This window comes from Opisthocomus hoazin, chromosome 4 (genome assembly GCF_030867145.1).
Source record: "Opisthocomus hoazin isolate bOpiHoa1 chromosome 4, bOpiHoa1.hap1, whole genome shotgun sequence".
Lineage (NCBI taxonomy): Eukaryota > Metazoa > Chordata > Aves > Opisthocomiformes > Opisthocomidae > Opisthocomus > Opisthocomus hoazin.
In genome coordinates, this window is record NC_134417.1 from 10,825,483 (window position 1) to 10,852,682 (window position 27,200).

The following is a 27,200-nucleotide window of genomic DNA, read 5'->3' on the forward strand; positions in this document are numbered from 1 at the left end:
ATAACATTTCTGTGTTAGAACAAATGCTTTCTTGTCAGCTCTAGAATTATGTCTGTGGAAGACAGCAGAGCTCTGAGGGTTATTGCAAAGTGAGAGATGAAAGATGGCCTGCCCTCCTCAATAGGTCTTTGGTAGTGCCCCCTTCCCTCAGGTTGTACTGACATAATCTGGCCCTGGGGAGGAGGAATAAAAGGAAGCACCCATGGTCTTCACCTGTGTATTCTCAGTTGTACTGAAATTACCTACATGCATAAAATAATGTCAGTTATATCTGACTCCTCCAAATGACATACGTATACACACAAGCACCTCTTCCCACCATCCCCCGTCCTCTAAATTAAATGACTACATATAAACCCATTTTGAGGCAACAAAAACAGCAACAGTCAAATCTATATTACCTCCTCGGTTGCTGAAACCCTTCCAGTCAGATACTAGGCAAGGCAGAAAAGCTGCTTCATGCAGGACCCTCCATTGTATTGACCTGAGAGAAGCAAAGTTCTGGACCCCTCAAGCTGGGTGCCAGAAACTGGCCACTTCTTGAAGAGCAGTTCTGCAGGTATCCACACTATGCGCTGCTTTTATTTCATATTGCCAGATAACGAGGAAAAATAGAAATATTCAGGGGGAGTTTATCTCCCATATATGTATGGTATATTTTGGGACAAACAAAAAAGTATAGACCAGGCAGACAAAATTGCAAGATACCATAACAGTGCCCAGAATTTATTCTTCTGTACCCATCCTTTTCCTTTTTAAATATCTGTAAAATGTTGTATTCCCCAACAAAGACAAAAGCTGAAAAAGCAAAGCTGTAGTGTGAGATATATCTGCCTTTGAATATAACATAAACTGCCTTTGAATATAACATAAACTAAGAAGTTACCTTCTTACATGCTGTGACAGAGCTTGCCAAACTGCTTGCCGAACTGTCTGTGCTGCTGCCTTGGTGCTCTGGGACTTCATGCATCAGTGGAGATTCAACGTTGCTGAAGAACAAAAGAGAAACAAACCCCTAAAACCTTTACAGTGATGCAGCTACACAGATAACTCAAATGATAGCAAAATACATTTCAGTAAAGAGATGTAACAACTTAGATTACAAGAAGCTGTCTATACTCTTCCTGCTGATGTTACTAGTCTATTTACTACCTTAATTTTCCCTTTTGGAAGACTCTCCTGAGCTCTGCATACTTTGGATATAAAACAGCAGACCAATGTCTTCTGAAGACTGGAGGATAGCATATAGCTGCCTATAATCATATCCGCCTGTCCGGAATGACTCTATAAAAAGTGGTACTATCTCATTTTCATAAGCAGGCAGCTTGGAACAGCAAACAAAATACTTGCTGCACTAATTCAGCTTGGTAGACAAAAGAAGTGTTTGCTGCATTTTTACCTGTCTGGATAGAAGTAAAAGCATAGCGATTAAAATGTGAAAAACACAACAGGAGTGGTTGAATTCTGTAATCTAGATGGAATAGCTTGATATATTGTAGTTTTAGAGCAAAGGTAAGTCATGCACATAATCTGTTTTGTGAGTCAGTTATACACAATGGAACTATATTTACTGTGGGACTGTGCAGATGTGAAATACAAAAACATAAAAACAAGCTCCCCCTGCCAACTTATTTGCATGCACAGCTCGTACCGTCCCTCACACTTTTCTTTTGGAATAGTTCAGGCCAGTCCTGTAAGATCTCCCTCCGCATAATAACCAAATTGTAGCAAGCCTAGTGAAGCTCCTCTCTCTGGACATGATGCGATCGCCATTAAAGACCACACAGTGTTAAAGGGCTATTTATTCAGAAATGTACTAGGGCAAGAATATCCTACACGATCGAGTTCTGCTTCCCAGTTTAGGTCTCCAGAGTGCTTTTAATTTATTGCAAGTCACCTACGAGAAGGTGTGAAACACGTTGTGATGGACCATAACAAGCGACCAGGTTACCATGGCTAGTAATCTTTCATCAGCTCCAACGCGATAACAAACCATGTACAATATCCTGGCGTGATCAATCACAGAATCACAGAATGGTAGGGTTTGGAAGGGACCTCTGTGGGTCATCTAGTCCAACCCCCCTGCCGAAGCAGGGTCACCTACAGCAGGCTGCACAGGACCTTGTCCAGGTGGGTGTTGAATATCTCCAGAGAAGGAGACTCCACAACCTCCCTGGGCAGCCTGTTCCAGGGCTCCATCACCCTCAGAGGGAAGAAGTTCTTCCTCATGTTCAGACGGAACTTCCTCTGCTTCAGTTTGTGCCTATTGCCCCTTGTCCGGTCGCTGGGCACCACTGAAAAGAGTTTGGCCCCATCCTCCTGACACCCACCCTTCAGATATTTGTAAGCATTTATTAGGTCCCCTCAGCCTTCTCTTCTTCAGGCTAAACAAGCCCAGCTCCCTCAGCCTTTCCTCATAGGAGAGATGCTCCAGTCCCCTCACTATCCTCGTAGCCCTCCGCTGGACACTCTCCAGCAGCTCCTCATCTTTCTTGAAGTGGGGAGCCCAGAACTGGACACAGTACTCCAGATGGGGCCTCACTAGGGCAGTGTAGAGGGGGAGGAGAACATCCCTCGACCTGCTGGCCACACTCCTCCTAATGCACCCCAGGATGCCGTTAGCTTTCTTGGCAGCCAGGGCACACTGCTGGGTCATGGTTAACCTGTCGTCCACCAGGACACTCAGGTCCCTCTCCACAGAGCTGCTCTCCAGCAGGTCCACCCCAAGCCTGTACTGATGCATGGGGTTGTTCCTCCTCAGGTGCAGGACCCTGCATTTGCCCTTGTTGAACCTCATCAGGTTCCTCTCTGCCCAACTCTCCAGCCTGTCCAGGTCACGCTGAATGGCAGCACAGCCTTCTGGTGTATCTATCACTCCTCCCAGTTTGGTGTCATCAGCAAACTTGCTGAAGGTACATTCTAACTCTTCATCCAGGTCGTTGATGAAGAAGTTAAACAAGACTGGGCCCAGTACTGACCCTTGGGGGACACTGCTAGTTACTGGCCTCCAACTAGACTCAGCACCGCTGATTACAACCCTCTGAGTTCTGCCATTCAGCCAGTTCTCAATCCACCCCACTGTCCACTCATCTGGCCCACACTTCCTGAGCTTCCCTAGGAGGATATTATGGGAGACTGTGTCGAAAGCCTTGCTGAAGTCTAGGTAGACAACTTCCACGGCTCTCCCTTCATCTACCCAGACAGTCATGTCATCGTAGAAAGCTATCAGATTGGTCAGGCATGATTTCCCGTTGGTGAATCCATGCTGACTACTCCTGATAACCTTCTTTTCCTCCACTTGCTTGTTGATGACCTCCAGGATAAGCTGCTCCATCACCTTTCCCGGGATGGAGGTGAGGCTGACCGGCCTATAGTTCCCTGGGTCCTCCTTCAATTAAAAACTAAAATGCGTTTTCATAAGCCACCTTCACTGGAGCTGAAGTCAATATGTTAATAGGAGGCTACTTTCACTTTTTGCCCAAATCCACAGTCAAACATCAATAAGGCTACCATTCTCAAAGATTCATGTATGTATATTTCACTTCATACTGCTTAGGACTGGTTATGAATAGATCCACTCCCATTAATAAGTGACTTAGTCAATGAGAATTTTGCTGACCTGTGTGGTGCTATTCCATAATTATTAAAAAAAAAAAGTAGCTGTATGTGCTGAATTAGAAGAGTGAATGAAAAATGTAAAACGAACTTAGCACTTACTAATTGCTGACTGGGGGAAAGCTTCATGAATTGCATGGGAGGATTGAATACAGATGCACGAGTGAGACCAGTAGGTTAATTGACTTCACTTGAGAAGTGTGATACTACTTAATACTCTCTAAGATACCAGTATCATTTGTATCTAGAAAGGAGACTTCTGTGTGTTCACAAAATTCTGCTCCATTTCTCACATTCTATGGACAGAGTAACATTTCTGGGCAGTAATTTCTCTGCATTTGACAAACCAAAATAGCATTTTATAGGCCTTACATCAAGTTCTTTAACAGAACAAGGGACACTAAACTTATGAAGTCATTCTGGCTTATATCTTCATTAAAAATAAGAACCTCATATTCAGAGGGTCAAATATTGTGCAAGTTAAGTACCTTCCTTGATAAGTCCACATTTAGGTGCAGCCTCTCTACTAGGTACAACTCAGTACTCCCAGCAGAAGCTGTGCACTGACTCTTTTTATAAGATGCATCACTTCTGCAATCTGATAGTAAATTACAAATCAAGGCTGACCTGCAGGTTGAAGTACAAGGCCCATTGTTTTCTCCTGCTCTTCACTGGGAGGAAGATTGAGTGGCTTTGCCACTGCTTTGCCCTACAGGGAGCTGATACACTGGTAGTGACTATTTGCCCTCAGTTACACTGTGTGCAGCAAACTCAACTTCTAATGCGTAAAGGGTTGCTGAGTCTAAACGCAACAAAGATGATAGTGTGGCCACTAACTGAAGCCCTTTTTGGACCATAATTAAACAGTACGAATAGAATAGTACATTAAAGCATAGCTGCAAAATATAGTTGAGGAGTCATGTTCTGGAGTATTAACAAATTTGTGCTATCTCTGGGTGATACCCCAGTAAGGGGTAGCACATTATGTGTTCCATACAGAAGTTAAGCTGTCTTCCTAGTCATGTGGAAAGCAAAAAGATCTGTAAAATCTTCTTAATCGTTTAAAATCTGTGTTCTCTCCAAAAGAAACCCACTTTTCATTTATAAATATAGAAAAACTTGTTAAAGTACACGGTGAGTGAAATAAATGTAGAATGCAATTAAATGTTTTGAATGAGAAAAGGCTCCATCTCAGACTGAAGTTCAGACAGGCAACAGCAACTGCCTCTGGTGCTACTGAAATCTGGTAAACCTAAATTCTTGTCAGCTATCCCAGTCCTCAGAGCTGTATTTCATGTCCATCTGATTACTCAGAGCACAGGTAATATCAGCAACTGTGTTTCACAGGACAAAGCACAACGCATTTATGAGTATCTGTGACTTTCAGAGCTTCTGGTTTGTCTTAGGGTTCATGTCTCCTGTGCTGTAACTGTAGAGCAGAACCCTTATTCTCATGCTGCATTGCAGTTCAACGCTAGCGTTGTGCTAGTGGTATGAGCACCAGGCTCCTGTTGTTTCCAAACAGGTTCACACAGTCAGGGTTCATGGTCACTGAAAAGTGGAATAATTTTAACAAAGAAATGCTAAATTATAAGAGCTACATTCAGAAACAGTTTTAGATTCCACAGCCTTTTCCTCAGTGAGTTTATGGGTGCGCAATTTCTATAAGAAGTACAGAGAAACATACCCCCACACCTTGTCCACCATTGTTGGTCAGCTACATGAGCACCTCTAGGTATCATGCAAAATACATATGTAGCAGTACATACTAACTGATGGAAAAACAAGCACCTAGCTGAGCTTCTTCAGGCTGGGCATCCAATGTCACAAACATGAGTCTTCCATAAACTCAAGGAGGTGCAGTGTATGATGTTCTGTCCAGATCCCTTCAGATTCACACATCTTTCAACGTGTTTGGCTGTTCAACATCTCTTTTTCAATTATCTCATCTCTCAGTTAGATGAAAGTTTCCTCTTCTCTTTCTTTATCCTGTGGGCACCCTTTCTAAGCGTTAATTTTCAACACGTGTTTCTTAAGAGACCCTCCTCAGTCCATACAGCTCTGCCACCTTCGCTCTGTAGCAAAGCCAGTAAGATAAACCTACTTTTCATTAAGGGAAAAAACATTTCATCTTTGAGAAGCTGTCTGCTCTCATTAGTTCCTCAACAGCAGGAAGCTGAAAGAAACTGCTGCGGAGATGTAGCCATCTCATCATCAAATGATAGCTCTGCATTCACGTACTATACTTGTTACTTCAGCACATCAAGAGTTTAGACAAAGCACTAGTCTTTCAAGGCATCTGGCACAGATCAGAGCCTTTTCACTAAAAGATAAAGCAAGCTGTTGAAGGTTTCAGGTCCGAATTCTCACCTTTGCTTGGCTCTCCTTGTTTATTATGTGATGGGGAATGCTCATCTGACTTAGATGTGCTATCAGTGCAGGCCACAGGCATAACAAGGAATCTCTGCTAAAGGATGGCTCATTTGGGGATTTTTCCTTTGGTTTGAGAGATCCTAATCTACAATTCACCTTTTGAAACTAAAGCTTGGAACCTGGACCTATGACCTAATGTAAAGAAGTACGCCATTTTGACTTTAATATTTCCATTCACAGAAGAATCTCCACAGTCTCTTATTTGCCACCAGGAGCTGTCTTACTGATTCATGAATTATGACTGATACTTTTTTCCTACAAAGCTAAATGCTCTCACAAAGAATGCAAACACATTTCTTGGAAATTATAGGACTGCAGTAAATAGGTACAAAGCTTATGGCACTAACTGTAATAACAATACGTCCTTTATTATTGACCAAAACACAAACCAATCGCTTCTATTTTCCTACATTGAATAATTCAAAAATACTGACCTTGATGACTCAAGACTTAATCAAAAAAACACAGCTGCTCCTAAAAATAATTATCTTCTTTGCAGATGTGGCAGATGGTGCTACATCAACTAAGAAGAGGTAATTTAAAGAATTCCCCAGGTTATCACTAAAGAAAATTAATCTTGCGAAACAATCTCAGAAACTTCAGTTTCCTACCATCTTGAACAAGCATAACCAGCTTCCAAAAACTTGCTGTTCAATAATCACTTCTAAGGAGCAATTTCAGTAAATAATAAGTGACCATTACATATATTTTTTCAACCAATCCTATTATATAGCCTAGTGCTTTGCATCTTTTTATTATGATTCCTAATCTCATCATTTTGAACATACAAAACATACAGATCCATAAAAAAGATAATCTTGATGAAGCAAGTGAACTGAACGAACACACTGAGGTTTCTGAGTGCAATTAACTCCAAGCTATAGTCAGCTACATTTCTCATGTTTTACTAATATTTGTACCAAACACCATGAACAACAAAAAAGGAATGAATCTCATTTTGAAATAGAAGTATGAGACAAGTGAAAGCATGGCAAAATACTTTAGCATGTTCTTACCTTTACACTCGCAAAGAAACCCAAAAGCTACTCAGAAACTGAGGAAGGCAGCTAGCTCAATCCAGACCCTAAGAAAGCAGCAGTTTTGAAAGGCATGCAGCATTCAAAAAGCATCCCCTAACTTTAAAGCATTTGTGAAGTGGACAGACTAGTCACATTCTTTTCTCATGTTACCTTTCATATTTTACAATTTTAAAATTTACCTTTACATGTAAACAGGTCAACAAAGTCACCAGCAGTAAAATCCTTAGATGTAACACTGTCACAGTTACTATTTTAATCCATAGAATTGGTTTTTATTCAGTCTGGACCATGTGTATACTTCAATCAGAGCACAGATGGTTAGTCAAACAGACGCTCTATAAATACCCCAAACAAATGTCTTTCTGATTTTGTTATGGATTTGGAACCCATGTGCAGAATATAATCTCTGGAAATATCAGGGTCTGATCTTGTCAGGTATTCTAGATTTGTTTCAGTCTCCTTTGGCTGCTATTGGCTTCACTGGGAACTGAAAATACTGAACACTTCCTGTCATTAGCAGACCTGAGTGTCTATGCAGTCTAACAGGTACAGGATTGGGTTGCTAATTTTACAGATCAGCGCACTAAAAAGATTAGAAGTTTAGGTGCTTTATAGTCAGATTGTTCATTTCATAATGTCTGTTGGGTACTCTTGATTTACATTTAATTTTTATCAGTGATACAGCTGCAAAAAAGTCCAGATCCTTAGCTACGTAGTAATGAACAACAGGAGCAGAGAAAAGACAACCCATAGCATGGTCCACCACAGAATATAAAAGCCTTTTCCTTCCATGTTCATAGAACCCAGAATGCCCTTTATTCTGCCCCAAATTAAAAAAAGCAAACACATCTAGAAGCCTCTGCAAGCGCTGCCAATGATCTTTCAAATCATGTTTTAACAATATAAAAGAACAGATGAGTTTTACTGAAAAATAAGCGTAAACCAAACCAACTAAATTGTATATGATCTACTTTGGAATAGTCCTTATTTCCTTTATTTACTGATTGAGCTCTTAAAGGAAAAATAACAAGATTTTATGTACAGGTCTGACAAATTTCTCTGCATTCAATAGTTATGGCAGGGTATACTCAGATGAAAGTGTTGACAATCAAATCAAAGAGTTGGCAATAAGGAGCTGAATGAGAGATGATCGGGTTGTCTTTTGGGTGTTTTTGATGGTTAACTATACTTCAGTAGTTTACCGACAGTGAGCCAACCCAATATAAATTAGGCTTTTGCATACAGCTGATAGGCATCCTGCCTTTTGCCCACCTATCCCTGGATTTGACATGACTTAAGCACAATTCCAAGTGGACCTTTGTTATGCTGGTAGAATGGCTACTTACCAGGGAAACCTAGAAAGGACAGGCTTGGACCTTGGTCAGAAGAGACTACAGAAAAAGCACATGAGGAACCGTGAGATCTCTTCTTGGTAGGGTGCATCAGGCAATGAAAGAAAATGCCTAGAATGAGAAGTAGAATTCAGCATTGATAGTCATTCTTGAAGAGTTCCTGATTTGGAGGATTTTTAGAAGGTATAAAAAGAAATCCTGGATCGACAACTAGGGACCAGACAAGGTCTGATGAGGAAGAACGACTGAACCTGGGAAAGATTCAGGAACAGACCCTTAAATTCAGGGAGGGCTAAAGGACTGCAGCTTAAGAAGACAGCCTGAAAGACAGCCAAGACTGCTTTTCTGCCTGAAAAGCAAGGAGTCTATACTTAGCTCTGGAGTGCCAGCTAGGTGGGAAACTAAGGCACTGTTGAGGATATGACTGTAGGAAAGATAAACCCAAGGATTCAAAGTAAGGGTTCTTCAAACTAATAAGTGTGTATGTGCATAACTTCAGTGGGCAGTGTTGATCAGGAAGATGATTTTAGAGAGATATAGCCTGAATTCAATATATCCAGGCATGGGTATTACAGAAAAAAAAACAGAATAAGGCAGTTTTATTTCCTCTACAGCAAAGCAATAGTCTTACTACTATTCAAACCTACTAAGTCAGAAAGAAGCAATATAAACTCAAGAGATATTAAAAAGATGTCCCACAACAAATTCCTTATTCACCTAGCATATTTAGGTGTACAGTAAAATAGCACTTGTCCTTGTGCTGTAAAAAAGAGAACAAAGAGGAAACACTTATTTTTCCTCTCAAACAAGAATGTTCATGACTGTGTATTTATTAAGCAACTTATATTATTACTGCATTTTTTACGGCAATTCCTATTCTTAATATAGATTATGCTGTTGCTGCAGCACAGCGTAAGATTCCAAGTGTGTGATGTTATATGATATTACTTCTTTTAAAGATAATGGGAAAAACATTGTGACACAGCTGGAATCTGGTAAAATTTGGTCCAGATAAAATACATAACAAATGTGCAAGCAGCTCCCACTGATTTCAACTGGAAATGGAAATTCTCAGAATTTTTCACGATGAAGTCAAAGATGTTGCAAATTAGGCCTTCATGGCATAAACCACTGGGTAATTTGTAAAAGTCTGTTTTAAATGTTTCTTGTATCTAACCAAGAACTTGTGTTCTCTTACTGCTCCTCTCATCCTTTTGCTATGCACCAACTGTCAGGTGGGCATTTCAGGAGAACCAGTGGAACAGGACATAGGAAGGAACCAGCTATTTCATGTGGAGGGCGATAATCTTGGTTTAACTAGTTTGTTAAGTATTTTGTGGTATCTTGCTTATATTACATAGCCAAACTTCACAGTCAAGCTTCTCAACCAGCTTTTGCCATCAACCCATCCAGTGCATTTCTGATTCTGAGCATTAGAGCAACAAGAGTCAAATACTGACAAACAGGCCTCAAAGCACAGCACGTGCAATCAAGTATTTCACTATATGAGAACTCTTCTTAAAGGTTACCTCTTAAAGATTGCAAATCTACTCTATAAAAGCTTTTCATTAATTAAATGCAAGACAGATACTAAGTATTTCTGAAAGGACGAGAAATGTGACAAGGATGTTCGTAACTCAAAAGTAAACGCGTATGTCATGATTTTATTTGAATAGAAAATGGATGTAGCTAATCAAAACTTTTTATCTCTTCCAGTGTTTTCCTTTTTAGATTGATTACAAATCACATAGACTGTAAAAGTGTAATTGCAGTGTAGTAGGTACTGAGGCACGTGATAGGAAGATGAACATCGCTCTCATATTTTGAATGGTGTGTTTCTAATGTTCAGCAGACTTTCTGAAATTCTTTGTGTCAGCTCTTCTCAGAAAAAAGAAACCTGGCTTTGGAAATCTGAGGTTAACAAAGGGCTGACTTGTCCCCATATATTTAAGGGAGAAACCTGGGAATTTCCTACTGTTGTAGAATCACTTTCAGCTACTTTAGAAAAGGTAAAGGGCAAAGATGCTAGTGAAAAGGGACTGGTGAAACTGTCCTTTAAACATAGAATATGAATTATGGAACAGCTCTTGGAAAGAGGTCTTGGAAAAAAAAGTATGTGCATGACTAGCTGAGAGGCCATAATATCATGCTGTAGAGCATTCTTTATTACAAATCATGAGATCCTAGAATTGTCTTCAGCATAGTGTAGGTGAAGATCCAGTTTTCCATATCACAGAAGTTTATGTTTTTGAATACTAAAGGAAATGATAATAAAATATTTATCACCAGTAAGCCTCAGAAGTAATCAGTAAAGCATGGCAACCTCTTCTTTTCCTTTTTTTTTTTTCTTTTTTGGGGACATTTCCGAGATACAAGTCAATCAGAGTAGAGGGAGAAAGAACAGGGTGAGGTGATCCTATTACCAGGAATCTATGTGGCATACAACTAGCTGAACTGGTGTTATGCCAAGCCTTTTATAATGATCCCTCCTACCACCAAATAACCATGCTAGCCTGTGCTGCTGTTCTAATACCTGACGGAGGTAGCAGGTTAAGTGGAATGGTCAGATTACCCTCATCCTCAATGTAATGGTGGCTTGCAGATATTTTGGCAAGCCACCAAAGATGTTTTGATTGGGTATTTTCAATCCACCTGCTTGAACTCCTCCCTTCCACCCACCCTCAAGAGAACCAAGATCCTTTGCTGCTGTGAGCAAAGCCAGAAGCTTTGGTAGATATTCTTCTGTGGAGAGTCTACCCTTCTTCCTCAGTCCTCAGAAATAAGATTACCCAATTGTAAAATCACTTCTACAGCTGTAAAAGCGAAGGCAATTCATAGCCTATTGTCCTTCATTGCCTTGGACAGGCAGCTTCACAAACACATCTATATATTCAAAAAACAATTGGATGAAACTGCTCTATGCAGTTGTGATGTTGGTCCCTACTAAACTCTATTTGATAATGGTAAATATTTTACTTTAACAGTGTTTAAAACTACCTATCTAGCAAATGTGTTATTTCTTCAACTCCATTCTGGTTTCCAGACTTTTTTATTTGAAAGAAAGCCAAATTTGGTTAGATTCCTGCTAAATCTTTCAAAACAGGATTTTTTGGGATTACAATAGGGTTCAGAAACCAGTATGTTTTTACCTTAACTAATGATACCAGAAAAGTAAAACAGTAGTCTAAAAATGTGTCTTCATCTAAAATATTCACAGAATTTTCCTATTTTTTTTAATACAATATTGTTTCTATGACCACCTGCACTTATATTTGTAAACTAGTTAAAATGTCAAGGTATATTCTGAAGTTATTTTAATGTCAAATACATTCTGTCATTGCTTATTTACAACAAATCATATTTTAATGTAATTTACATGCCTGAAATATTCCTGAAAAAATCTGATTTACTACTAATATCCCAAACACAAATCTTGTCAATTTTGATGCTAAGTTGATATGTCAATAAATAGCAATCTATGATAACTTATAGAAAACAAGGCCTCAAAATCCACTTGTTTAAAAGTATGTTTGTTTTAAAAAAGCATAATAACATTGTCAGAGATGTGAACAAAATGAAGCTGCCTCTAATTATCTTGCCTTCTAATACAATAAAACATGCTTTTGTATAATTCTACCAAGATACTACAAACACTGTCTTTGGTCTAGCTTGCTTGAATTTGTGAAACTTTTTTCCATGGACTGTCAAGTGATTAACAGGATTGAGTGGTAGGTGTATCAGTTTCTTCCTAGCTTATACCAGCAACAGGAAAGCACAATATTTCAGTCCAAGAAATTATGATTAAGGGTTTTTTGGCAAGATGAATTCTTCTTCTTTCTACCCCCTAAAATCTACTGCCTTTCTAACTACATATCAGGAACATAGGACATTATCTCTGAGAGTCTAAAGTTGAATCAGATCAGTGAGTTATTCATTTAATTAATCTTTTTTTTTTTTCCGTTATGGCATGATGTAGATAAACTGCAGAGATTCTTCAGCCACTGCTTTGCAATGAACTCCAGAGTAATTATGAAACTGTTGCAATAACTGAGCTTGAAATGCTTGACTTGTTCTCGCTGGGATGCTCAAGGTCGAGCAGGACTATCTGCACCACTGATTGAGCTCAGGTTAAGCTGTCAGATAACCTTATCATTACCTGCAGCGTGATTACGTGAGCACTTGCTAAATTAGTATACTTGCATTTACACCTAATGCAAAAATATAGACCAGACTATGTGTAGACATGGATTTTCAGTTATCTGCTCAGAAATCAAGAGGAGATGTGGTTGCAGAGAGTCTCAGAGACATTAAATTTCTCTCTGATGTCACTTGCTCTTTTTCATGCTTAGTCCTTGCAGACGTAAGTGTTTCTATCAGATGTTGGTTCAGATACAGACAAGCTCACTTGCACCACGGTCTAGGAATGATCCTACAATAACTGTCGTGAAGCTGACCATGTAGTTGGATCATACATGATGAACAAAAAGTGCCTAAACTGACCATCTGTATCTCAGCTATTAGCTTGTCCAGGCTTCTTTTTTAAAAATAAAAATAATATGGTAGCATGAAATTTTTGTATTTTGTAATGCATCCAAAAGTGCCAAATGACCATAACTCACAGTACAAAGGAAGCTGAAGGTGCTCACAGTCTCCGGGGCAGCGATGTTACCCTGCTTCAGCAGAGCCCAGCAGCAGCCATGCTCTTCCTATTAACTTCACTGAGAGCACAGGTTGCCTCTTGTTTCATGGCTTTGGGTGGGTTTAAGTTCTAAGCTGATCATAGAATCATAGGATCATGATCAGCACTGCAAAATCTAAGTTCTTTTGATTCAAAGGAACAAAAAAAGAGGTATGCAGTTAAGTCCAGGTTTTGCAATATTACTATTGTTTTATTAGTGAGGGATCACTGTAACAACATCTAGCTGGAGAATGATGCATTTTAACTGAGAGGTCTAGTTCTGGGTATCCTAAGCAATCCATGCCAAAGTAAACCTGGTCCTATGGCCTCTTTTATTTTTATTTGCTGTTTTTAATTACTGGATTTGGATTATTAGTTGTATTTGTGTATTATTTCTAATAAATGGCACTTTAAAATCTGTCTTCTGAATGAGAAAAGCACCTGTTGCCCTTAGCAAATACGTGCTTACCTATGAATTAATTTTACTTGTATGAAACAAAGATCTGCTACTGATGGTAGTACCCAAAGACACCTCTCTTATACTTGGATGTGCTGTCCCGTAATGTACAATATTGATTTCCACAATCTTAGAAATCTTAGAAATATGGCTGTACTTTTAAAAGTATCAAAACTTCGTATTTGGGAACTATACTAACATTTAAATTACATCATGCAAACCACTGATACAGTTCGTATATGCTACGTACTTTTAAGAATGTGAATAATGTGACCATTGGCTTTCACTGAATTTATGGCATATGTTATGCTTAGGATTGAATTTACTGGTGGGTACAATGTCATCATTTAACCAAGCTGTGCTGTTACTTCTGTATTTTCACATATTCAAGAAACAATTATTTTTTTCTAGTTGAGAAGAAGGTCTTATTCCAGAATTTGGAATAAAAGTAAAAATAAGAATAAAAATAAATGAACTGTTTATTTTTATTGGATGTCTACAAGGGTAATACACATTTTTCACTGAGAAGGAAGGCATTGCCTTGACAACGTACATGCCACTGCATGTAATGAGCAGCTCCACTGCAGGTGGAGATGTGCTGTGCCTGGTATATGAAATTCTGGTAACTCTGCAATCTCACAAGGACTACATAAGGATCACCTAAGTTTTTTATTAGTGAAAGAAAATACAAGTCCAGTCCTCTGGGACGTTCTAAGTAAACTGAGCCTTCGCTGAAGTGAATTTACAGTACCCAAGTAACTTAGGGTTACTGAACAGACAAGCACTGCAGCCCCCCTTGGCCTGCTGAATGCTCTTACAACAGTTTTGTCCCTCAGCTGAACGGTTACACTCGAGCTTTCTGCACTTACCTAGCCCACACACCCTGCGCTGCCACTCTGACAATAAAATTACCTTCCATACAAGAAAAAAAACCTGCACATCTAACTGGTTACATATTGCCACTAAGTAACTAATTCTGTACACTATTCCACCACATGAGTGTCTGGTGTATCTTTGGCAAAGCCCATCATGGAAGTTAAACAATTATCCAAGTCTAGGCACCCTAAACTCTCTGCATCCTTGTAACACAAAGACATCTTAGTTCAATGAATTCCAGTTTTTCAGCAATTCATATAATAAACCAAAACTTTTCCAGAAAACAAAATGCTGTAATACTTGGAAGCTGGTTATTCCAAGTGCGTGGAGCCAACTCAGAATAGAGCATAGAGGGTAGGTCCCAGTCTTGAAAGTGACCACTTAGGATTACACAAGATTTGTTGACCAGCTTTGAATTTCACTAGTTGGGAAATGTGCACTGCAGCATCAGGTTCTGTGTTAGAATTTTTTTAAGAAGTCCTTTGTCTTTTGGTTATAAATTAAATTTAATAAAGATTTAGAAAGGAAACTTTCTTACATAGCAGACAAGAACAATTAGATAAATCGATACATAGATAAACTGTGATGCCACAACCAACAGAAGACATACTTTTATAAAAAAACCACTGACTACCTATTATGTGTCACGGGCATTGGCAGCAGCCAGATATTTAATAATAATCAGGCAAGTCTTGAAGAGAAGCAAATTAATGAGGGAAACTAAAGAGATTAATGAAAATAATCCAAGGCTGACAAGACTAAAAAAGAAGGTTTAAAATTCATACTGGGCACCAAATAAATCCTAGCAATCGTAGTATTAATCTGCACATACTAAATAAGCACCTGTTATTAAAAGAAAAACAGAAATATCTGGTATTATTTTTTCCCTCTGTTTTCAGTGAAGCAGGAGGAAGGGAAGGTGTACCGTACATGCAGTCAGAAGCGCTGTCTAATCCATTGAAAAGCAAAGAGGTGGTTATTAAAATATTTGGAAACAACCCCCACCAGTTTCCAACACTGATACACGCAACCTCCTGATACACGCAAAGCGCTTCCCAGCGCATGGTCTGCGCGGGTGCTAGGCAGGCTTTCCCCTCCCGCGCCTCCCCAGAGAGCACAGCCAGCACCGGCCAGGAGCTGGCACAACGTGCAGGGAGAGAGGGAGCTGCTGCTCGTTTTATCCAGTGAGTTGGTGATGACAGCTATTGTTTTGATGTAGAAGTTTAATTCATTTTTCTTCTTCTGAGAAAAAACTAACCCTGCCTTTTCCACTTCTGGGTGAATGCTCAAAATTACTTGGCTGTTAGCACTTGGGTTCCTGGTCCTTCATGTTGAAGCTGTTTCCGCGTTGTTAAATAAATAAATACTGTCTCTGAGAGGCAGGTGAAGCATTCCAGCTGAGCTTGAATGCATGTCATGTAGAGCAGCGTACCTGGCGGGACCACTGCCGGGATCCCTGTGTGATCCCAGGTTGGTATCCTCACCAGAGTGAGCTCTCTTCACCTCTCCTGCCAGCCTGTTCCTGCTCCTCAGCACCTCTAGCACACCAGACAGTCTACTCTCTGAATATGGGACTTACTGTTCTGGTCAGGTGCCAATCGTGGCTTAAAATACTGTTCTTCAGAGGGTGCTCTAATTTACAACATTCATAGTCATACGTTGTTATGGAATGACAGCTGCATGAGGGAGTGACCTGAAGCAGGTTTTAGTGCTCGGGTTCGTCATCCACAGTGCAGATGAAGGCTCTCATCAGCCTAACTATGCCTCCCTCCGTCCTACTCAGGGTGTAGCCTAACAAACTACATGCAACAAGAAAGAGTAAAGTAATCAATACAGGGCTGAGAAACGAGATGACAAAACCCTGCTAACCTAGTAAGTATACTTACAATGATCACTGAAAGGAGATCAGAGGCTAAATCATCCACAAAATGAACAGCATAGCAACAAATTATGGACATATCAAGCTGTCACTGCTACTTGCTAGGGTTTCTCAAGTCAATCCTGGGGGAAGGACGTTTGAAGGAGGAGAGGACTGAATGATGAAGAAAGGTTGGTACATGCAGGCAGAACTGTGAACAGAGTGACTGACATTTTTACAGGCACTGCAGTCAGAACAGGGAGGAGTGATGTACGGGAGTAGAGCAAGAACCAAAAGAGAAGATTAATGCATGTTTTCAGGAAAAGAAGTGTGAACTTCATGTGGGAGGCGAGGGTAGCCTCGATTAAAGAATTCAGAACAGATGAGATGGGCAAAATAAAGAAAGAAGTGGAGATGCAAGTCTGGAAATAAACAATAGGGTTTTGTCACTATAGTGCATACTCGGTTAGTGAAACAAAGCATGGAAATTACGTAGTTCATTTCTTTACCACTTCTGCAAGCCTCCCGCTTCCTGTCACCCATGGTCCCACTCCCCAGGGGACCAGATTCCTCATCCACAGACTTATGACCTTTGACAACTTAAGTTCCTTCTGGATTTAGCTGAATTTTTTCTCCCCTGACCTCACTGAAGGAAAATATCTCTGAGAATTGTTGCCTATGTTTGACAATATAGGTTAGCCAGGTTAATGAACTGTTTAAAGTAATTCCCCACAAAACCAGGATGCAGCATATGATTTCAAGAATTCCCACCACTGTCAGTCCAACTGACACTGTAAGAAGGTAGTGAATATCCAAAATGATCACATCACATTAGATAAATTTTCTGGCCACTCCACTCAAAACATCTGATAAATTCATCTGCTAATTTGCAAATGAAAAGCATACCCAGCAAGTATTAAACTGATTTCTCTGGTTGGGCTGCAGTACTGGTTCTGCAGGAGCACAGAAAAAGAAATTTCATCCTCCTATGTGACACCAGCTACCGTTCTAATACATGCAGTTGTCCTGATAACAAAAGGTCTGACATTACACTCTTGTTCAGGAGATTTCATCATTTGCCTTCTTTTACTTAAATAAGATTTGAAACACATTTGTTTCTCTTTTACTCACAGTGGTGGAAAATTATGGAGAACAGATCTGTTAGCTATGTGGTCAGTCTCACCAAATGCCACCCATCACCCCCTGAGTAGTTGTCGTTGCTTATTTCACTCCACTCATCATGGACAAGTGTTCAAAATAAATTCTTAGTACTGATTCCTGCTGGTTTACATGCTGCTGTTCTGTTTTGAGGGGTTTTTTTTTGTTGGAATTCTTTTTTTCTCTGTGTGTGTGTATGATTTCTTCATAGAAACTGTTACCCCTAGCTTAGTCCTGTGACTGTTGAATTTCATAGTTTGGGTCTTTGCCTGCAATTTTGTCTCCTTAAAGGATCAAAGTTTTATTTCTCTCATTCCTAAAAGCATCTTAATACAAAGCCACCAAAGCTGTTTTCTCTGTTATACAAGATCTGGGCTGCTTTGCTGGACCACAAGAGCAGCTGTCAGCTGAAGTCTGTGGCATTAGAGTTACTCTGTAAGTTACCAAGGGCAGTAAGCGCTCACCATCTGGAAGAAAGGCCTGACACAGATACACAGCTTTTGGATCTCTTCTTAGCTTTGAATATCTTAACTTACCTCTTTACATCTGTGGTCAGCCCGAGTGTATTCATCAAATGTAAGAACTGCTTGGTTTCCAACCGGACGCTATGAAACCAGAAAGGCTTTTCTTAGCTGCCTCTGTGCTCTACGTGCCGAAGTTCTCCACCATGCCAGCTATTACTGAGATGCAGCGAAGACATTTTGCGTCAGTGATACGAAACTTTTTGTACTACATGGAGAATAAGTTTCCCAGAAATAGCCAGGCGTTCTTTGGACTTGTCTTGTCACTGTTTAAAACACAAAACCTGCTACTTCTCATCTCTATTGGGTGGATATGCATTTTAATTCTTTTGAATTACCTAATATTACTTCTCAGCCCCAGTGCTGCTTCTAATCCTGAAATGAAGAACAATTTGAAGAACACTCCCTCCTTTTCTTTTCAGTACTCACACAAAAGGCATGTGTAAAGCATGTGCCAGTCCAAAGGATGTGTCTGCAGACTGTGTCAGCTAAGACTGCTTTCAGGTATACAGGGCTGGCCAAAAATTGCGTTGTGTATAGGTTTAGTTTCATAAGCTTGAGCAGAGAAACTGCAGTTTTACAGAAAGGGGTGATTGTATCTCCTTAGGCAGCTGTGCAACAGCATCCCAAATAGTCACTGGCTTACACAGGGGATGGAAGCACAGAAGTTCCTGGCTCATATGTAAAAAATTCAAGTTTTTTTTCTTCCTGCCTCTAACCTAAAGAGGCAAAGTGCAATCTGGTACATTTAAGGTCTTAATGTGGTTTTGTTTCTCCACCATAAAAAAAATAAATCATTATACACCACAGTTCCAGCTTCCCAACTGCGATGTGCACCAAAAATGTCTTTTAGCTGCTTGAAGAAAAAGTGACAGCTACCAGTTCTGTGCAGTTCTCTGCAGCTGCTCATCTGATCCCCAGGGTAAGTGTTCACTGCAAGAAGCTGTGGCCAGAAATGTTAATTTATCAGTGGATGCCCAAAGGCCACTAGCCTGCTCTGCTGTGCTCCACAGTGGCTGCAGGCATCCAGACCCTGGGCTTATGTTTTTGCTTGCAGACATGGAAGCCAAAGCAAGAGAAGGCATTGAGCAGGAATTAACATGCACCCCGAGTTTGTGCTGAACTCAAGTAGTGATCATAGTGTGTGATAGAGTCAGCAAGGTGGGCAGAGCTGCAGCCCTGGTTTAGGAAGTTGTGTGTACGTGAGCAAAATCAGATGTGAATAGCGGAAATAGGCCAATGCCTGAAGAGATTCTGTAGGGAAGATGCAAAACACTATTTGATTTATAACAGTTCAACAGCAAACACTTTCTTTGGTAAGGTCTGTAAAGCTAACTCCTAAATGCTAACATTCATTGCTTCTATTTCTCAACAGCTGCTGTATCTAGTCCCCAGTTAAAGTTACCCAAATATTGTATGGTGGGCACGATGAGCTGAAGGTGTATGAGGACAAGTTATCTGTCCCACGGCTTCCTAGCTGTGCTTTTTTCCCAAAGGTTTCCTGGTGAAGACAGGAATAGCCTGAATCAATTTCTCACTGTTCTGGTTACCATCTTTCCTGGAGTCCCCTGACCCATATTCACAGACAGAAAGTACGAAGCTTATACAGCTGTTCAGCAAAGAAAGGGTTACCTTGATTAACAAATAACAAGCAGTTGTCAACATACCAGCTGAAGGAGATAAAAGATGAAAAAGAGGACTGTAGTTCTTAGTGCAAGGAAGTGTGACTTGCTTAAGCTCTAGGAAGAAAATCTCTTGCTCTTCAGGAAGAAGAAAGAGGTATGTTGCTCACATGAGTAGCCTTGGCCTTGCTACAGAAATTGACCATGTTTTCTGGGTAACAGGCCTAGCTGGGGTGAAGTGATGACTGACCAGACGGCAGAGCTCTGGAGTGGAGTAGGACTGGTTTCCTCGCTTTTATGCAGTGATGAAAAGCCTAGCAACAATTGTGCGGAGTTGGAAGGTGGTTGTATGCCTATGAGGAGGCAGATGTGTAACAATGAAAGTAAGACTGTAAGCAAGGAAAGCTGCAGCTTGTCTAATTCTTAATATTTTTAAGACTGTCTCTTTGAAATGTTTTCTCCAGACCCAGGTTCAAGATTGTATTCTACCCAATTTTTCTTGTAGAGTGTGAAATACAGGATGTCAGATCAGGAAACCTAGCAGTCTCTCTGGCCTTAGACTCCGAGTCCCTCTTGCTTTCAGATTGTGGCTTCCCATAAAATACTAAAGTTTATATAATCACCTTGGCATTCAGCGTGTAAAAGTTGTGTATAAAATGACTAGCCATGACTACCAAAAACAAAAATCTGAATTCTGCTCACTTAACCCTGAAATGCCAAGGGAAAAATTGGGAAGGGCTATTTCTAGATCAGTCAATTCAGATGAAAGTGCAAAACCATTATTAAGCTTTGGTCAGTAAATGTTTATTGATATGCAGTACTATTCATTGAACTCTCCTTGAGGAGCTGCTTTAAAGCTTTCTGTTTCCTTCAAGTAAATAGCAGCAATTTCTCCTGCAAGTAATTATAACCCACTTAATTGTTGTTGTCTCTCCCTCTCCCAACCACTTCCTCTTGAGTACAGATTTATATTGTTTCACTACCTCGCTTTTAAGGCTGTGTTTTCTCCAAACTTTATTTCTACCATTTATACCACTCATCTCTCATTGGGACTCTGCAGTGGAAGCAACTAAAACAAAACAAATTGTAATAACCTGCAACATATGCTTCTTATCTCTGATAGTCTGTATCATACTTAAACGGTACATTTTCTATGATACTTTTGGCTGCTTGCTGTCATCAAAATGCAATTTACTTGTGATTGTTGAAAATTATGCTTAACCACATCTTGCATCTCCGGCAGGCTACTGCTTTCTATGCAGCAATTTCTGTCTTGAAGGAAGTTTTGCTCTAATCTGTTGTTCCTAAACGCTACAAATAGATGTTTGGTGGAGCTGGGATGATAAAAGTACAGCGATTTTCAGGTTTTTCTTTCATTGTGAAAGAATCTGATTTACTAGGTAGCGTACGTGCCTCGAAGTGATTTAAGCACAATATCCTAAAGGTATTTTAATAAGCACTAATTAACGTACTGACTCTCTTAAGGTGCCACGGTATGAAAACCAGCTCTCGGAGCAAAATCAGAGGATAAAAACCTCTTTTTTTTTTTTTCTTTTATTTTAAGAAAAGCCCTTTAATTTCTGCTTTTCATGCAGGAGTAAAGCCATGGCGGCTGACCCCCTCCTGGCAGGCGGCGGCACGTCCCCAGCCCCTCCGCAGCCCCGCACGAATTCGCGGCGCCCGTTCCGGCTGCTCCCCCCGGCCCGGCCCTCCCCCTCGGGTACCGCAGAAGCCGCCCCGCCGCGGTGTCCCCGCTCCTCCGCGACCGCCCTCAGGCGCGGGGCGAGGGGGGCACAAACGGACACCCTTCCCCGCGGGCTCCCGACGCCCGGGCCGGGGTAAGCCCGGGCCGGGGGTCCGCGGCGGATCCGCTACTCACCGGGCAGGCAGCGCGGACCCCGCTCCTCGCCGGGCAGGGACGGGCGGCACCCGCAGCCGTTCCTCGCCGCAGGCGGCGGCAGCCCCTCGCGACGCGGCGCAGCCCCACGCGCGCAGGCGGCGGCGCGCGGGGAGGGGCGGGGGCGCGGGCCCTACCTGAGAGCGGCGGCGGGCGGGGGGCGGCCGGTGGCGGCGGGCGGGGGGCGAGCGGCCATGGCGAGCGCGGCGGCGGGACCCTCCGCTCGGGCGGTGTCGGGGCAGCGAGATCCCGGCTGCGGCGCGGCGCCTCCCGGGCCTGCCCTTTGCCTCACTCCTCCCCTGCCCGCCCCGGCCGCCTCCCCCGCCCCTCCCTCGCGGCCGGGCCCCGCAGTGGCGGCGGGCCGGGGGCTGCGCTCCCCACACGCGATGCGGGCAGCGGCGGGTCCGAAAGCAGCCCCCCGGGCCCGGGCTGCCCGGACGGGTGGTGGTCAGCCCCGGCAGCGCCGTCCCCGGGGCCCCTCAGACCTGCAAGCCGGTGCCTGACAGCGGGTGCCCGGGCGGAACATGCCCGGGGGGCGGGCGGCGGCCGGTCGGGGCTGTCGCGGCTTCTCCGGAGGCCGCACCGAGCCCGGGACGCCTGGAGAAGTTGCTGGCGGCGTGGGAACTGGGACGTGACGAGGAGGTGTTGGGTGACTCCAGCCAGAAACGGGCGGCCGTCGCTGGCTCCTCGTTAGGAATGTCGTGATGTTCCTGGAGCCCCGGCCCCGCAAACCATGTGATTTAAGTGACGAGGGTTTCTTTCTTTCCGTCTCGGGCGCAAGGCTCGAGAACTTGGAAAAGGAGTCTACTGAGTTAACTACAACTTATGTCTGGTTTTGAGCTCCTTTAGGCTGTTTTATGTGGTTACTTGCAACAGTCTCTCTTTTTTTCTTTTTAAGAAAATGCTAAATGTTTTGTGGCTTAGCTTTGTCGTATTTGCGCACCCACGTCTGAGAATCTGTGCGGTACAAATTACGGGAATCAGTCTCCAGTCGTGGAGAAGTGAGATTAAAAGCATCTGAGTCACAGGTGATGCACGGTGCAAACACTAGTTATTTGTGAACCCTGAGCTAGAGGGTACGCAGAGCCTCCTGCGTTCAGCCAGAGTCCTCTGGCTCAGGTGTGAGGGCTGGAGACAACTGTCAGCACCTTGCAGTTGCTGGCCAGATCCCCCTTTTGCTAAGATTTGTTTTGATACATTTGTGATCTAGATCAGAGCCCAAGGTCTGCTCTGCGCTGTTAGTTGACAAGTATTTCACGTTCATTAGTTACATAGCAAACGCTCTGCTCAACAGAGGAATTCAGCAGTAAAACAGTGACAACAACTTACACATACCCACAAATACTGCTGGAAGCTTGACTGCGGTATGGTGAGCCCTGCTCTTTAGTCATTGCTGTGTTCAAAGATTTGCTGAGTGAGTTCAAAAGCAAAGAGGAAGGGCAGGTGGCAAAGGCAACTAAATCCATGCTTTGTGGAAACCATCTTTTTCTTTGGCAATAAAGATTCAGTGTTTCCGTCCTTTAAATGCCCCATTCCTGTGTCTTTTCTACACCTTGTTATTCCCTTTAGCTGGCACAACATTATGAAATCATGAAGTTTAGTGAGCTCTGGAAGGGCCTGGGGCATGCAGAGGGAATTGTTTTATGTATTAAATCAGGTTTTCTTCTCTGTTCCAATTTACAGTACAGAAATTTCTTAAACTGACTTTGCACCCAGAGGTGTGGTGGTGTTTAACTACTGAACCAACATTTTTCATTGTTAAGAAAGGCTACCTGAATGGTTTGTACTTGGTAACTTTTGGATAACCAAGAGCAGAAAGTTTCATGTTAATTTTTAAATACCTCTTAAGACTTTGTGCTAAGGATATGGATTATCCCTGCTGCTGTAGCAGTCATCTGTCAACTTGTGAAGTGACAAAAAAGAGATGGCAAGGCTGATAGCTACATCACGGTGGTTAAGGGTAAATGGGAATCAAAGCAGCAGGAAGTGTTGGGTTTTAAATGGAACGTGGAGAAGCTGAGAAAACTAAGAGACACAGCAGCCTCTTAGGGGAGCACTTGAAATATGCTGGCTTACAGCCAGCCCATCTAACTACATAGAGACCTGAGGAATCTTTGCAGGCTCTGAGTAAGTGAAAAGTCCTGAAATGCAGAGCCAGACAAACCAAAGACTTTACCTGCTTAAATGTAAGCCCAGGTCAGTGTTGAAACTGGTTGCCTGCCTGAAATGTTACCCACTCTGTTTAATACTCAAATGTCAGCCCCTTTGACACAACTTCCTCAGCACTGTGCCATACCTTTCTCATGCTCTTCCAATGCTCTTGCACGCCTCCATTCCTGGAAACAGGCTGTAATGCTCTTTCCTCCTCCTCAGTTCTCCACGCATGTTCCATGTTTTGGGGTCAGACTCCCAGGTCTGGTGTGTCACTCAACCCTGTTGACTCTGTTTCTCACCAGCTCTTCTCTAATAGACGCCATTGCCCTACCCATGTAGTGCTTAATAATTTCTGTCAGATTCCACTTGATCAGTTACTTTAATTTTATCTATCTTTTCAAAGTCGTTTGTACAGGACTTTGCATCACATCTCCGGTTTTGTATTTTAAGTATCTTGTTTTCTCTTCCTTCTCGCAGCACTCTAACTCAGTGCTGTTGCCACTGAGCTTCTAATCTTCCACACATTCTTCCTCATTCAGTAGCTTGTCTGCTCCTTCTTCACTGTTGTTATCCTTTTTCTGTCAATGTTTAAGCATTTCTTCTGCCCCAGATATTTACTGTTACTTCAGATTGAGTCCACAAGTGACTCTGCCTAGGTGTCTCAGCTTGCATTTAGGCTAGTAATTAAAGCTGGTCGAAGCCTGTTCACTGGCCCCATGGACACACAGTAGGACATGGCTCATGTCTAAACTCCCTTAGCTTTTAAAGCAGGTGACCTCATCCAGACTGTGTTTTTTCTGAACAGAAAATACTAACAATTACAGAGTACGACTGATCATGGGGCCGTGCCTGGTTCTGTTAACACACATAGACATAGCACACACAGATGTTACCAGTCACATAACATGGCTGTCTATTTTGGTTGCTAATACGCCAAAATTTCTCATCTGACGTCTCTGATGCCTTCCCTTGTACACATCCTGAGCACTGCAGCCTCTCTTCATTCTGTGTATCCCTTGCTTAGTTTCATGGATTTATGTGTGGTAGTTACTTAAACCTTGTCACCACCCAGGGTAAGGCGGTTAATGTTAACTTATCCCTGTGATATTACAACTTACTTAATCTCCTTATAGATTTTGGAGAAGAGGCTCACATGTTACTTTGCTGCAGATGTTCTGTTTGACTGTCTCAGACCATCTCCCATCCTTAACTTCTCTGCTACCCTCCTTTTCCCTAGCAGCGTATGATTCTTTGCTCTCTGTATCTTTTCTGTTTTTCCCCTTACTTCCTTTACTTTTACTCCATTTACTTTTGCCCTCTCAACTATTTTGCTTTAAGTCCTTTAGCTTCATAGACACAGTTTTCACATTCCTGTTTCTAGGTTTCAGAACATCTCTTTTCAGTGGTGCCCAGTGACAGGACAAGGGGCAATGGGCACAAACTGAGGCACAGGAAGTTCCGTCTGAACATGAGGAAGAACTTCTTCCCTCTGAGGGTGACGGAGCACTGGAACAGGCTGCCCAGGGAGGTTGTGGAGTCTCCTTCTCTGGAGATATTCAAGACCCGCCTGGACAAGATCCTGTGCAGCCTGCTGTAGGTGACCCTGCTTCGGCAGGGGGGTTGGACTAGATGACCCACAGAGGTCCCTTCCAACCCCTACTATTCTGTGATTCTTCCACACTGTTGAGATGCTTTGCTTCTGTTGTGAAGGAAAAGGACAGAGAGACCTTCAGCTAGGGACAGTTCTGAGAAAAGAAATGACCCTTTTCTGTTGGTGATGTTTGTACTCCAGAAGTTCAAAACAGGTTTCCCACTCTCTAATTTCAGATTGTCTGCTCTTGTGAGTTGTCAGAGGTAAGAGCTCTGTGACAGAAAAAGGGAGGAGGAGAGGTTTTTTTTCCTCATTAGAGGTGGGGATATTTGTTGCTCAGTCTCGTCTTTACATTTGGTCTCTGTTCCCTGACGTGATACAGCTCTGAATCATTGTTTTTCCATCATAGACACTGCCACTCATCTGTCCCTTGCTCCCACAGATAGCACTGAGATTTCACACATAACAGTTCTTGCTTTCATTTTTCTCACATCCTTATAGCTGATGTGAAGCGCTCTGATTTTCATCTTGTAATCTGATTCCTTCTCTCTTTTTGCATTAGTCACTCTTTATTGTCTGGCTCCATCATCTTGCAAAAACCTGTCTTGTAGGGACATTGGCTCTTCTATTGCTGCTTCTCACAATTTCAGAGCCCTTCTTTGAGCCAGCCATTGCGACTTGATTTCTTCACAATCTACCAGACACATCCTCATTTCAGGTAGCCAGCTCTCCTCTTTGCTGAAAGCCCGTAGTCTTTATTTCTGAGGGAAATAGCCAAGCACTGCTTTGTGCCATTGTTCTTATTCCTTGACAACGTTGCCGCGTAGCCTGAAAAACCTATTCTTTTTCCTGGAACCCAGCTTGACAGAAAAGAACTGATTACTGTCACACATTGACTTACTTCAGAGCTGTCATTGGGAGTGTATTTTTCCCTCAGCTTTTAGATACGAATTGGCAACAGGAAGAGAATACTGTGGCATTTTAGTTAGCTCAGTCTGTCTTTTACGTGTCAGCCTAGGACACTGTTCCCATACTGGATAACAGAAAGCCACAGCCAGAGAATACAATATTCTTGTATTCTAAGGATACAGCCTGTTCCAGTTGTTTGCCTTAAGGTTTTGTTGGTTTAGGATTTTGTAATAATCCAAGGGGCTACTTAAACATAATTAATCAGCCCTTCTTTTGGGAAGATAGGCAGAATGAACTGCTGCAGAGTTGTTAGTTTGAGCTGACAGAAACTTGAAACAATAAGACCAAACAGAGCTGACTGTCACGTGAGAAAATATGTCAATCATTCCTGAAGAGGGAGAGGAAACCAAACTGAAGTTTTGATTTGACTCCAGACGTTCTTGGATGTATTCAGAACCCGTGGACAACCTGTTCTAGCTGACCCTGCTGAGCAGGGGGGTTGCACTAGGTGATCTCAAAAGGTCCCTCTCAACCTGAGCGATTCTGTGCTTTGTATGATGCTGTGCTTCTGCGGCTTTGAAGTTTTGTTCACTTGCAGTTGTCCTTGAAAACTGTGCTTATGCATGACTTGGTTTGTCCCAAGAAATCTATCCAGTCTATACGGATTCTGTAACCGGATGATATTTTCAGGAACAGATAATGCTGTAGGGAACTGGGGAAAACAGGGTTTTGCTTTTCACTTTCCTTTGCTTTTCCTATGAGCTGCTTTTTACAAAACTCCCCTAGTTAGAAATACAGAGGTGGAAAGCTTAGCATGCAGTGTATGTTTACAAAAGCAGGATCAAAAAAGGTCTCAACATCTTGGCATTTTCTGGACAGAGGAATCATATTTTCAGAATAAATGTGATACTGTCACATCCCCAACACAGGGACCATCTCTCTTACATAATAAAAAATTTCATCTCGCTAGGACAACGAGGTCCTAATCCTAATAGAGGCTTTTGGGCACTAGTGTTAATCAAACAATATTTTTGGTGCA

The 27,200-nt window shown here is 42.1% G+C and overlaps 1 protein-coding gene across 6 annotated transcripts in view; it reads right to left on the reverse strand.

Annotated features, from left to right (window-relative positions):
* The window catches only part of SPHKAP (SPHK1 interactor, AKAP domain containing), a 75,801-nt gene extending 53,598 nt beyond the window's left edge, over positions 1-22,203 (reverse strand). The window contains exons 1-3 of one of the 6 annotated variants that reach the window (XM_075417934.1): positions 21,993-22,202; positions 8,435-8,551; positions 887-989 (exon numbers count right to left, since the gene is read on the reverse strand). In XM_075417934.1, the coding sequence (XP_075274049.1) occupies positions 887-970 (84 nt within the window). In that variant the 5' untranslated portion in view covers positions 971-989; positions 8,435-8,551; positions 21,993-22,202. Of the gene's footprint in view, positions 1-886; positions 990-8,434; positions 8,552-21,489; positions 21,576-21,644; positions 21,675-21,992 lie in introns of those variants that run through there. The other 5 variants (XM_075417933.1, XM_075417936.1, XM_075417931.1 and 2 more) reach the window with 5 other exon arrangements.
* Between the last annotated feature and the right edge of the window lie 4,997 nt (positions 22,204-27,200).